Source organism: Tinamus guttatus, unplaced genomic scaffold (assembly GCF_059628265.1).
Source record: "Tinamus guttatus ecotype Peru unplaced genomic scaffold, ASM5962826v1 Tinamus_guttatus_pri_ptg000203l, whole genome shotgun sequence".
NCBI classification, from domain to species: domain Eukaryota; kingdom Metazoa; phylum Chordata; class Aves; order Tinamiformes; family Tinamidae; genus Tinamus; species Tinamus guttatus.
In genome coordinates this window covers 327,902-341,992 of record NW_028288737.1, presented here as the reverse complement: position 1 = coordinate 341,992, position 14,091 = coordinate 327,902, and the positions used below count along the sequence as shown (strand labels likewise).

Genomic DNA, 14,091 nt, shown 5'->3' with positions numbered 1-14,091 from the left:
GATTAATATGATTTGAGGTTTGCAACAAGCAAAGTCCACTCAAATTTCCTGGGATATGCTGGGAGAGAGTGATCCAGAGGTTGAATTTTTGAAAGTGACATATCAGCAGAAATTATCTTAGCAGGACACTGACCTGATCAAGCAAATATGAGCCTCACAACAGTATTCAGAAAGATCTGCAAAATCTGGGGGATTCAGGCCTGGAGGGCATATGCAAGGACATAAACATTCAAGCAAAGCCCAAGATGACCTCACTTAATCAGGCTGCAGAGCAAGTAGTTTGCTTATGGATCTCTTCCAAAATTGCACATCACAGATAGAAGGACACTTATTTGAGTCCTTCTGCAGAGAAAATGACACGTAGGAGCCAATCCTGCAGTGGTGGCTGCTTGCAAGGCCAACGTGCTGATCCTCCAGGTGCTTCACTCTAGTCAGAAAGGCATTGACTCCATCCTGCAGAGGGTGTGTGGACTACTCGGGGGTCGCTTGCCACTGGAAGGTAACTGCTAGCCCAGCTGAAAAAAAATATGTAAAGGCAAGATTAGAGTGCAGAGGACCTAGTCTAGCTGACATCAGTCATGTCACAGCAGCTGTACGGCCAGGTAGCAAGGAAGGAGCATCTCAGCCTATGGACAGATTTGGGTTTTGAGTTGGTTATTTGGCATTATTTATTAACTGATGGTGTTTATCTTGACTATATTCTAAACCACAGAAAGCTCCCAAGATGCTTCTCCTGGAGAATCCCAGCAGGGCCACCTTCAGTCGGATAGGTGAGACGTGTGGACATGGAAGTGAGGTTCTGCCACTCCGACCTCAAGGCTGGTCGTGCATCACAGAAGAGATGCGTTCAGATGGCACAGATGTGTGCAGCGACATGAATGTCTCCTCCGAGGGCTGTATGTCAGGGTGGCCTATGGCACTCCAAGAAGGCAGCCAGGACAGACAGCTCTCTTGATCTGGGAAACCACCAGCCGGTTCTTACAGGAATCACAGAGGAGATGCCCAGTCCTGGGTAGGTCGTTTCCTTGCTGGGGAGGAAATGAAGTTGTCCTTTTCACCAAAAATGAAGGTATTGGTGCTATGCCTGTTCCCGGGCACACTCTGCACCGCGGAGACGTGCACTTTCAGGAAAGCAGCTCCGCAGAAACTGCAGTTCAGGCAGAGGCCGGTAAAACCATGTCATGAGGCAGCTCTCCGCCGGTGTTGTCAGCAGGGCACCGGGACGAAGCCCCCTCCACTCCTTTTCCTCCCTCCCCACCCCAGGGGCGAGAAGCCAACGCCATTGAGGAGCAGCAGAGCAAGGCGGCGGCTTCCCTGAGCACAGAACGAGCAACGGGGCTTGCTTCAGATAACACACCTCTGTTTGCAGATGCATTCTGGCAGCTCTGGAGCACTTTAGACTTCTTTAAGAGAAGGGCGGATGAGAGAGCGCCTTGCGCCTCGGAGCGCGGCCGCGGGGCGAGGGCGGGCCCGGCGGGGGCGGCCGTTGGCGGCCGTTGGCGGCCGTTAGGCGAGCGGCGCCGGCCGCTGGGGAGGAGGGGGGGCGCGGGTGGCGCCGCCGCGCAGCCCATAAAGCGCCGCCTGGCCCGGGGGCGCCGCGCAGAGCTGGGGTGCGTCGCCATGAGGGAGATCGTGCACATCCAGGCGGGCCAGTGCGGCAACCAGATCGGCACCAAGGTGAGCGAGCGAGCGAGCGGCGCCTGCCCGCGGCGCGGGGCCCGGGGCAGCCCGCTCCCCTCGCCGCCGTGTCCCGCTCTCCGGGGCCGCCCGCTGCCGGGGGCAGCTGGGCGCAGCGAGCATCTCATCGCGACCATAAAAGGCTCGGGGCTGCGCTGGGTCCAACGCGGGGCGGTTTTACTTTACTTTACTTTTTTTTTTTTTTTTTTTTTTGGAATACTGGTCGGGCGGTGACACCAAAATGGAGGGGGGGTGGAGGAGTGGAACTCTGCGCAAAGTCTGGGCGCTGGCAGCCGTTGGACTGACGGCCGTTGGGAACCGTTGGGCTAGGGCCGTTGGGCTGTGCGGCCGTAGGACTGGCTGTCGTTGGGATCCGTTGGGCTGTGCGGCCGTCGGGGGCTGTTGGCTGCATGCCTGATGGGAGCTGCTGGGAGCCGTTGGGCTGGGGCCGTTGGGCTGCGCGCGCCGGCCCGGGCGGCAGGGAGCGGCCCGGGCACGCCAGGAATCTGGCAGCTGCCTTGAGCTGGCGGGGAGCTGCTGGGCCGCTTCTCCTCCTCTCCTCTCCCTCGCTAGTTTTGGGAAGTGATCAGCGATGAGCACGGGATTGACCCAGCCGGAGGCTACGTGGGTGACTCAGCGCTGCAGCTGGAGAGGATCAACGTCTACTATAATGAGTCTTCTTGTAAGTGTGGGGTGGGGACACCCCTGTGCAGGAAGTGGAGCCCAGAGATATGGGGCTCTGCAGGTTCCTGAAACCAAATTGCACATGTGGCTGCCCCTTCCCATCCTGTATCCGCTGTTATCTCCCAAAGTGGGCTGTCCCTATGGGCATGGCCTTGTGATCTGGAGGTGGAAGCTTGTTTGTTAGCTAACACTGCAGTAGGTGTTTGCTCTCGTAACATGTGATTAATTCATTAGATGTCTTATCAATTGCCCTGAATTAGGGCATTGATCAGATGAGCCTGCATCTGGAGAGTGCTGTCTTGATACCAGTATCAGGACTGACTGGTCTGGACTGGTAATGGAGGACTCAAGGATGAATCATTAAAAAGATGCCAAAGGTGCCTGAGTTCCTTGAGTCAGTTGAATGTTAGAGGGTGTTACATTGCAGAATGGGGATTACAAGTCCCTCAGCCTGCTGACATGAACCTGCAAGGGTGTCTTAACTTGTGTCTAATACAGTTGTATCATTTACAAGAACTTCTTCCAGCAACTTCAGCTGGATACAGAATTCCTTAATCTCCTATGTGGTAGCTGTGCTAATCTACTGTTGTTTACCATCTACATTAAGTAGCTTTGTGGAGATGATTCTTCAAGTATGAAGCTTGTAAAGTGTCCTAGAATGATTTGTACAAAAAAAAAAAAAAAAACACACACAAACAAACAAAAAATCCCCCAAAATACCCTTCAATTCATGCCACTATGCACAGGAAATAATGTGTCAAACATTTCTTCTGACTGAAAGCTTCCTCCCCTGTATCTATTGCTAAAAAAGATCTTTCAAAAAGTAGTATGCCATCTGTATGACCAAATCCTGGAAGACTGAAAGGCTGTTTAAGCAGAACTGATGTGTTCCAATGGTCCTGTCTTTTTTTGTTCGTTTGTTTTTGTTTGTTTGCTTGGTGTGTGATTTCCTGCATAGGAAGTACTTGTATATGTACACCCTAAAATAGGTTAACACTATGAGACAGAATGTATGAAAGCTACAAGAGAGTTGGCTTACATCAGAGCGTCTAAGTCATACTTGCTTTCTATTGTAGCCCAGAAATTTGTTCCAAGAGCAGTCTTGGTGGACTTGGAGCCAGGAACCATGGATAGTGTGCGGTCTGGTCCTTTCGGTCAGCTCTTCCGGCCTGATAATTTCATCTTTGGTATGTGTATGTTAGTTTTTAGTACAAAAAGAAACCTAACAGGTGTTCAACTACCAAGCAAATGATCTAAAAGTATTCAAACTATGTTGCCTCCTCTATATTTCAAATAGCTTAATGTCATCATTACACTGAAAAATCTAATAGTTTAACAATGTGATTCCAGTTAGCCAGGAGACAGCCATCTGAAAAATCCTATTAACCGAAACAGTCATTCTGTTAATCACTTTCCTTCGATTAACAAGCTACTGGAATCTTTCTATAATACTCAGATAGTCTATATTTGCTCTAAGGAAATTCTGAGACTCTTATTTACAACAAAATCCATGGAAAATCTGCAGAAATGGAGGGAAAAAAAAAAAAAAAAAAAAAAAAACCTCAACCACAAACCAGCCAAACCATAGTTAACTCAGTTTCTCATCAAGTCCTCGGATATGACATTGTTTAGAGACTATGTAATTTATTTGACTTTTTCAGCAGTTAACCAAAATGCAGTATACTAAATAGTGGAGGAACACTAACAGTAATGTGAAAACACTGTTGTATGTATACAGTTACTTAGTTGTTCTCTGATGTAATGACGAACCTGAAGCCCTGTGGGGAACTTCTGGTTTTGCAGCTCTTGGAGTTTTTTTGTTTTGTTTTGGGTTTTTTTTTGTGAATGTTGCTATTTTACTTTGCAGTTCTGTAGTACTTCCTATCTAAGCTTAAAAATGCACATTATCATCATGAAATTTCACAGTGTGCTTGTGAAATGCAGAAACATTTTGGGTCTCTTTGCACTAAAGAGGAAACAATGTGTTAAAGTTAAAAGACCTCTGCTTGCCCAAACAGGAAGCCTGAATGAAAGTTACCACGAGAACTGTCATCTCCACTTGGTTTCCAAGGCTGCATTAGCCACAAGACAGTCCTCCCCTGCCGAGGCAAGCTTGGGTTGCAGCTCAATTTGGTGTATTGCCTTAACATAAGGAAGGAACAATGCCAGGGACAGAAGAATGATAAACGTGATTTGGGAAGTATGAAGCAAACTCTAGCCCAGATCTGTAGCCCAAACTTCCCTGTTCGCTCCCTTTCTCCTGAGCGGACCCACTGCAGCACCCTGGAAATGAGTTCACCAACCTTTCAAAATATCTGAATCAGAACTTTAGTTTGGCCACTAGCACCAGTTCAGAGCATCTCCAACAATAGCTCTGCTCGCTGTCCTCTCCTCCCGCCCAGCTAACAATGCACTAGTGGCATATGATCGGCTGCTGTCTGACAGCAGCCGCCTGCCAGCGTCAGGCACCGGCCCCCCAACCTGCTGAATAATGCAGAATGGCTGCCCGAGTGCTGAAGTAAGGATCTCCTGTGTCCAAAGCCAACAAAGCATTTTGTATTCTCCTTTACAAATTTAGCTTGGGCCCACAAAGGATTTTGTGGCAGGAGTTAGCAGTTCCATGCTCATGTCCCAGGCTGCCAGGGCTTGTTCTGAGGGAAATGTTTACGGTCTCTGCTTGTTTCTGTGCACATGTGCGTGGGTGGCCCTGTGGTGAGGGGCCTGCATCTTGTCTGCATCCTTGCCTGTTCTGCTGCATACACTGCAGCTTAGGTTATGCCTGAACTGGTAGGGGAAATCAAAATGGCTGTTGGGCAGTCAAAAGGAGCTGCCTTTCTCCCTTTAAATGATGTGCTGTGCACACTGAGGCATTAGTGTGCAACCTAACAGTCTGTCTTCCCAGGCTTATCTGTTGTTATAGCAGTGAGAGAAGGAAGGAGAAAAAGGAGATTGAGGACATGGAGTTGCTGCGCAGGATCAAAAACAAGAAGTTGTCTGTTAGTTACATGGCTTCTGTATGTGCACAGCTCGCCTTGAGCATCAGTAATAGCCCTATGATGTGCTGGAGGAGGAAGTGGCGGGAGGAGCTGGTAGCTGGAGGCGCCAAGAGTACAGGATCAGGGGTGGGAGGTATTGTAGACCTCCTCTTGTAAATGCCCAATGAGAAAGGCAGAGACAGGATGCCAGAGACTGGCTTCATACAGCAGAGAGTTTCCAGGGTTAGTAAGATCTGCTGTAAGTCCCTATTTTTGTGTACACGCTTTCATTTTCCACCTAGAGGTTTAGTTGATAACTTTCTGTTTACTTCCAGAGGCTTGGTAGGCAGAGTGATGTGCTGCCCTGTTTGTAGCAGGTGATCTCTTCAAGTGCACATCAGGTGATTTTGATCCTGTTTAGTTTTGGAAAGATTTTATTTTGTACTTTGTCCAGCTGGTCAGGAAATGCTGAGCCTCGCAGGCTCTCAAGAGAGGCAAGCAGAGCACCATATAGAACAATGCAGTACCAAAGCAAGTGCAACGTATGGAAACCAAGTTCCCGTGCAGTGAAACTCAAGTACATCGGATTGAACTAAGTATTGCTCATGAAAGTGCCTCTTGGCTCAGCTTGCTGAGCTCACGGACACAGTGTCTTTAAGCAGCAGACACTGTAAGCAACAGGGGTTCCTGTGTTCCCTTTTAATCATTTTATTTTCCAAGTAATAATGAAATGGTGACATAGCAAGACCGTCCATCGTAAAATATTGAGTGGATTATGCAGGGCTCATAAAAGGAAAATGGAAGCCATGGGGAGAAAATGAATTACTAATGTTTAATGAGCCCTTCCATTTAGCAAGTTGCTTTGCACATTCTGAATAATGGCAGCTTCCTAGGGAAGTTTCTTTTGATCTGTATTTTGATTCAGGCAAATGAAATAACATTTCTTAAGCCCAGCCTCATCCTTGAACAACACCGATGGCTCCTGTGAAAAAGCAGCAACTCGCAGGAACAGTCCAAGAACCCCTCATTTAGAAATGTAGCTGTGATTTAGCTTTGTTTATCTCCCATTTCTTATAAACAGAAAGCATTTAAATGTAAACACTCTCCTTGTGTTTTATGGAATAAGCAGGATTGGGAATGTGGAGGCTTTTCAAACGATGACTTGAGGTATTTATAGAAAGTTCGATACCTAAAAACTACTCAACCAAAAAGACACATGTGAAAACTAGCAGGGATTTGAAGCAAAAGACCATATAAAATGTTCATGCTGACTTTTCCAAAGATATTTGCGGGCAAAACTGAAAAGTACAACTATCTGAAAGATTTACTGTAGCTTTTATTATCAATGTGATCTGCATCCAGGATGTATTCAAGTACCATACTCCAACAATAACTTTGTATATTTTTTTGTGCCTCTTGTGTTAGGACAAACTGGTGCAGGAAATAACTGGGCCAAAGGACACTATACAGAAGGAGCAGAGCTGGTCGATTCTGTACTTGATGTAGTAAGAAAAGAGTGTGAACACTGCGATTGCCTGCAAGGATTTCAGCTCACTCACTCGCTGGGAGGAGGGACGGGGTCTGGCATGGGAACCCTCCTCATCAGCAAAATCCGGGAGGAGTATCCTGACAGGATCATGAATACGTTCAGTGTCATGCCCTCTCCTAAGGTGTCAGATACAGTGGTGGAGCCTTATAATGCTACCCTCTCAGTCCACCAACTGGTTGAAAATACCGACGAAACCTACTGCATTGACAATGAAGCTCTGTATGATATTTGCTTCCGCACCCTAAAGCTCACCACTCCCACATACGGAGACCTAAACCACCTGGTTTCCGCCACCATGAGTGGAGTGACTACGTCGCTGCGTTTTCCAGGCCAGCTAAATGCCGACCTGCGGAAGCTGGCAGTGAATATGGTGCCGTTCCCACGCCTTCACTTCTTCATGCCCGGCTTCGCTCCCTTGACCGCCCGAGGCAGCCAGCAGTACCGGGCGCTCACTGTTCCCGAGCTCACCCAGCAGATGTTCGATGCCAAAAACATGATGGCAGCCTGTGACCCGAGGCACGGGCGATACTTGACCGTGGCTACGGTCTTCCGTGGTCCCATGTCCATGAAGGAGGTTGATGAGCAGATGCTGGCCATCCAGAACAAGAACAGCAGCTACTTCGTGGAGTGGATCCCGAACAACGTCAAGGTGGCCGTGTGCGACATACCCCCCCGCGGGCTCAAGATGGCATCCACGTTCATTGGCAACAGCACCGCTATTCAGGAGCTCTTCAAAAGGATTTCCGAGCAGTTTTCCGCCATGTTCAGGAGAAAGGCCTTCCTGCACTGGTTCACAGGAGAAGGGATGGATGAAATGGAGTTTACAGAGGCAGAAAGCAACATGAATGATCTGGTTTCAGAGTACCAGCAGTACCAGGAAGCTACAGCAAATGATGGGGAGGAAATGTTTGAAGACGAGGAAGAAGAAATCAATGAATAAAGAAATTACAAAAAGATTTTTTTTTTCCCCAGGCCAAATTCTCAAATCTGGATTTCTAATAATTTGGCTTATAAATCTGTATAAAGTTTCAAAGAAAGAAGAAAATGAGCAGGAGCCTCAGATGTTAGAGGTGCTTTTCAGAGTTCATTGGGATCACTGGGAAGCGGGAAAGTTGAACCCTTCTGGAAATCAGGCCATTTCTAGCCATGGGACAAATGTAAGGCATTCGGGTAATACTGCGGCCTACGCATCTGAACATAGAGATTGCCATTTTAGGATTTTTTTTCTTGCTGTTCCAAGCAGAATTTGTCTTCCATAATGTTGTACAAGAAGTAAAACAGGCATGAAAATCTGCAAAACAGAGCTGCACTATTTTCATCAGTTATGAATAAGAAAAACTTGCGGGTTTGAAGTAGTCATTCTGTATTGAGTGTACAACACTGAACTGGCAGGAATGAAATTTATTCATAATAAAAAGGAAAAGATTTAACTATTCTACACAGTAAAGGCTAACAATGATGTTTAACTTCAGTACTCTAGTAGCAAAACAAAATAAAGATCAGCATCCTGTCAAGCACAAGTGTTCTGGGGATGCCATGCTGGGTAAATATCCAAGGAGCTAGAGGCCCGTGTTTTTAGGATTTCTACTATGCAACTTTGTCACGTGCTGCGGAGTAATCTCAGATTATATAAATTCAAACTGTCACCTTGCAGTGCATTTTTTAGGGACCCTTGCTGTTTGAACTGACACCCCTGTGTCTTGCTGGTCCCGTCCTGGTAGCCACCAGGGACTGTTGCAGCTCTGGCGCTTCTGATGGCAACTCCGCTGCTCGTAGCGCTTGTAGCTGCTCTGCAGAGCACAGCCGCAGATGAGGCACAGGTTGTTCAATACCCCTGCGGATGCCTTGCTTTCCAGGGGTATTGAAATCACAAGGGAAATGGAGGATAATATGAAGAAAATTAATAACAAAAGGAGCACCTATCCATGATTTTCAAAAGAGTCAGTGAAATGAAAGCTGGATGAGGGTTTGTCTGCTGACACTGCAGCTAAACCAGAAGGGTTTGTCTGTAAACTGCCAAGGCGCTGCTGGGGGCTCATGCCCTGTGCATGCTCTGTGCAGCTGCTGGTGCCCCTGGAGCAGCTCCTCTCAGCTGGAGAGCCTGGAACTTGCTGTCTGTGTGGAGCCCTGTTTAGCTCAGTTTCCAGGCAACAAAACAAACAGAGAGCAAAACCCTCCGGAAATCCAAACTTTAAATGTTTCAGGACCTCTTTGCTCCCCTTCATCTCTGATTCTAAAATGGCTCTTAAGCATACTTAAAAGGCACCTTACAAACAGACTGAGGTAACCTCCAAAGATCTGTTGCTCCTAATGAGAGCCACATTGCTCACCTGGAGCTCCGAACGGGCCAGCACCTGATCAGGAGGACGAGCCAAGCAGCTGAGGAATCATGTGAGCTGGCGTGGGCTGCGCAGCTGTGCTCTGGGCAGCAGTGGAACTATTCGCTTCCAGTCGGGCTGTGCAGCTGCAAGGACGGGTGCAGAGGCTGAAAGCTGCTGAGCATGGCGCCGGGGCAGCACAACAGGCACGCCGGGCTGTGCGCAGGCAGCACCGCTGCATCTGACAGGCACCGGCGACAACAGCATGCCCTCCCGAGCCTGCTTTATGCAGGTGGGCTGCCCTAGGTGGGTGGTATTTAGCACAACCAGAGAATATGCTCCAACTCTAAATGCAGCATTACGAAGCAAAATAATTGGGAAAAAATAACAAGTTTAGCTGGCGGCTTTATGAACTGCAGGCCATTAGCATCAAGAGGGAGCTATGCCTGCTGAAGAAGCCCCTACTACACAGATTTTTTTTCATGGAAAGCTCCAGCATAGCTTTTTTTTTCCCCTCAATGAGACAACACCAACTAGCTTGCAGTTTGTAAACCTGCATGCACAGTTTGATACAGAAAAAAAAAAGCCATATATTTTTGTTTTACATGTGTAACAGCTGGGTCCATAAATGCTTCTATTATTAGCTAGATACCAAAACACCAGTTATTTAGGAATTTCCCAAATGGAGTATTTATTCTTGTGGCCAGTCAGGCTCTGTATTGCTGGTTGCACCCCAAAATCCAGACTAGAGCTGTTGAGGCTGTGGAGCCCCAACATGGGGATGGCCTTGGAGACAACTTTGAGCAAGCACACAAATGAGAGTGCATGTGGGAGGTACAGTGGATGGGAATTTCTAGACTGCATTTAACAAACTGAGTGGCTTTGGAGAAAGCAGCCCAAACACCTCCTGAAGAGAGGAAAACTGGGATGTTTTCCAGCTGACATGAAGCAAAGCCACTTGAGCGACACCTTTACATGCAGGCAGCAAGGGTTCACGCACGCCACGGGGAGCGTGACCACGAATGAAGCAAGGCAGCCCCTTCCTCTTCAGCCAGCTGCCACTCATCCTCAGCCTCTTGCAGTTGCCTCACTCAAGCATGGAGCCAGGAGCTCTTTTGTGACATCCTGGTTCCTGGCAACACTCCTTTCTGCACCCGTCCCACCTCCACTGCCTCGTCCAGCTCACACTATGCCCAGCCACAGAGGAACAGAGAGGAGCCCAGCTGGGCCTTGGACGCAGGCCCCTCCGCAAGGCTCACGTGATGGACCAACCAGCAGCCTGTCCCGCTAATCACTTGAAAACAAGCATCGAGAAGGACTGGGGAGTGTTTTTTCAGGATATATGGCTATAACTTGATGGGCAAACACCCTGGTTTTGGGGCAAGACCTGCACCTGAGCCCTCCGCACGTGGCAACACCTCCCGCTGTGCCCCCGGAGCCCCTGTTCTGCTGCTGCTTCTCTCGTGGTTGCAGATGTTGAGGGAAGGGGGTCGCCTCCACAGAGCAGTGCCAGGCTGGGAAGAGGGTCCCTGCCAGCCTCACTCCCTTCCTCTTCCAGCAGAGATGAGGGCAGGGAAGCAGGTGCCTGGTGGCTGAAGTGGCTGCTCTACCTGCTCACAGCCAGGAATAGTCTGACCTTGTTGGCAGCTGCAGCCACGTACTTGTGCTCAGTTGATCTAGGTTAAACCTTCTGAAGTCTTAAACGTGCAGGGGTGGAAGAAGGTGAACAGCAGCACAACTGTCATCTTCATTCCAAAATCCCCGCTCAGTCAAGTTCTGCCCCCTTTTGACACAACAAAAAGTGAGGATTTACTCCTCCAGTAAGAGGAAAAGGAGCACCCGGAAGAAGCAGAGTGTGATTGTCATGGGTGACTCCCTGCTGCAGGGCATGGAGGCACCACTCTGTAGACCTGACCCCTTGTCCAGAGAAGTCTGTTGCCTTCCATGGGCTTGAATAAGAGATGTCACGGAGAGACTGCCAAGGCTTGCCCAAGCATCTGACTATTAGCCCTTGTTACTGTTTCATGTGGGCACTAACAATGCCATGGGGAAAATGAGTAACATCAGACAAGATTTCAGAGCCCTAGGGACTGCAGTCAAAGGTCTGGGTGCCCAGGTTGTGTTCTCCTCTATCCTGCCAATGAGGTGAATGGGTATGAGGAGGAAAAGACGAATATTACAGGTTAACAACTGACTGCACTGCTGGTCTTCGCAACAGGGTTTTGGTTTCTATGACCATGGGACGCTGTTTGAGGATCACTAGCTAGTGGGGAACAATGAGAACCACTTGAGCAAGAGGGGCATGCATGTCTTTGCCAAAAGTCTAGCCAACCTGGTTAGGAGGGCTTTAAAGTAAGCAAGAAGGGGAATGGGGAAGGTTACATGGACAGGGCGATCATTGGCATGCAGCCAAAGCCAGAAGGTGTCCAACAGGAGTATGGTAGTGGAGAAGTGAGTATAGGAGATGATTACCAAGGGAGGGTCTCTTTCACCCCTCCCGGGAAACCTGTAGGCTCAATTACTTCCCGGAAATACCTGTACACCAATGTGCGAAGCATGAGAAATAAGCAGGACGAACTTGAGATCTGTGTGCGGCCCCAGCATCATGGTCTCGTTGGCAAGAGACATGTCAGGACAGCTCACACGACTAGAGCACTGTTATGGAAGGCTATGTGCTTTTTAGGAAGGACAGGCTGGGAAGGCAAGGTGGTGGAATTGCTCTTTATGTTGGAGAGCAACTGGAATGAAAGGATTAGAAGGCAGGCTCATGTGGGAGACACTGCGGTAGGCATTTACTACAGGCCACTTGATGAGGATGAGGAAGTTGATGAGGCCTTCTACAGACAGCTGGAAGTAGCTTCATGGTCTCAGGCCTTGGTTCTCATGCGAAACTTCAATCACCCTGACATCGACTAGAAGGACAACACAGCCAGGCACAAACATTCCTGTAGGTTTCTGCAGAGCATTGATGATAACTTTTTAACACAGATTGTGGAGGAGCCAATGAGGAGAAGTAGGCTACTGCACCTTGTACTAACAAATAGAGAGAGACTTGGTGATGGGACAGTGCGGGGTAGCCTTGGCTGCAGCAACCGTGAGCTGGTTGAGTGGATGAGCAAGGAGCTGCTGTTAAAATGCAGAAAAAGGCAGTATACATAGAGTAGAAAAAAAGGACAGGCTCCTTGGGAGGAATATAGGAATGTTGTCAGGGAGTGCAGGGATGCTACAAGGAAAGCTAAGGCACAAATGGAATTAAATCTGGCCGGGGATGTCAAAAATAACAAGAGCTTTTTCAAATATATCAATGGCAAAAGGAAGATTAGGCAAAAACATGGGTCTGCTGGTGAACGGGGTGGGTGCCCTGATTATGAAAGACAGAGAAAAAGCAGAGTTACTGAATGCCTTCTTTCCTTCAGTGTTTACCAAGGGCAGCCCTCTGGGATCCCAGGCCCTAGAAACCAGAGAAGGTGCCTGGGTAGAGGAAGATTGGGTCAGAGAGCACTTAGGGAAACTTGACATCCACAAATCCATGGGCCTTGATGGGATGCACCCAAGAGTGTTGCAGGAGCTGGTGGATGTTATTGCGAGGCCGCTCTCCCATCATCTTCGAAAGGTCCTGGAGAACGAGGGAGATGCCGGAGACTGGAAGAAAGCCAATGTCACGCCAATCTTCAAAAACGGCAGGAAGGAGGACCCGGGCAACTACAGGCCAGTCAGCCTCACCTCTGTCCCTGGAAAAGTGATGGAACCACTCATCCTGGCTGTTGTCTCCTGACATGTGGAGGACTAGAAGGTTCTCAAGAGTAGTCAGCATGGATTCACCAGGGGGAAATCATCCTTGACTAACCTCATAGCCGCCTATGATGGAATGACCAGCTGGATAGACGAGGGGAGAGCGGTGGATGTCGTCTATCTCAACTTCACCAAGGCTTTTGACACCGTCCCTCACAACATCCTCCTGGGCAAGCTCTGGGAAGTGTGGGACAGATGAGTGCACATTGAGGTGGATTAGGAACTGTCTGGATGGCAGAGCTCAGAGGGTGGTGATCAATGGTGCAGAGTCTAGTTGGAGGCCTGTAGCTAGCAGGGTCCCCCAGGGGTCAGTCCTTGGTCCAGTCCTGTTCAATTTATTCATCAATGACCTGGATTAAGGCACAGAGTGCTCCCTCAGCAAGTTTGCTGATGATACCAAACTGGGAGGAGTAGCTGATAGCCCCGAACTAGAGGAAATGGCCGGAAACCGAAGCATCAAAAGTTCCACAGAAACTTAAGGAAAAATTTCTTAACAGTGAGGGTGACAGAGCCCTGGAACAGGCTGCACAGGGAGGTTGTGGAGTCTCCTTCTCTGGAGATCTTCAAAACCTGCCTGGATGCCACCCTGTGCCATGTGCTCTGGGTGTCCCTGCTGGAAGAGGGGGGTAGGACTAGACAATCTCTAGAGGTCCCTTCCATCCTTAAGCATTCTGTGATTCTACATACGTACTAGAATTTACTGACAGCAGCTTGAGCAAGTTGATGCTCTAAACCAAGGACTAAGACTTGCACCTCCTCTGTGTCATCAGAAGCTTATTTAGCTGCTATGTTGTTAGCAAAGGTGGAATTTACAACCCAGCAGCCAGGGATGGGGAGAGAAGACTCCCTGGAGAGGGGAGGCAGCAGCAAGTGGTGCCACTGCAAAGAGCACAGTTAGGGGTGTCCCAGCCACCTGCTCCCTCCCTGTCCCTTGCCCCCAAAAAAGTTAGAGCCCTGGCCTTTAGGACATAAGTATTTTCACAGAATCACAGAAACACGTATTCAGTCCTCAGCAGTGCCTGAAACTTGCCTATTCTGAACAAGAAACAGAGCAAACTGCAGGCATTACTGCAGATTATGTGGGAAATAGAGCGCA

General features: G+C 48.7%; 1 protein-coding gene across 1 annotated transcript; it reads left to right on the top strand.

Annotated features, from left to right (window-relative positions):
- Window positions 1-1,552: 1,552 nt before the first annotated feature.
- TUBB6 (tubulin beta 6 class V) lies at window positions 1,553-8,390 on the top strand. The gene is made up of 4 exons (XM_088524072.1): window positions 1,553-1,677; window positions 2,251-2,359; window positions 3,438-3,548; window positions 6,762-8,390. The coding sequence occupies exons 1-4, from the start codon at window positions 1,621-1,623 to the stop codon at window positions 7,823-7,825; spliced, it is 1,341 nt and encodes a 446-aa protein (XP_088380198.1). The 5' UTR covers window positions 1,553-1,620; the 3' UTR covers window positions 7,826-8,390.
- Window positions 8,391-14,091: the final 5,701 nt, after the last annotated feature.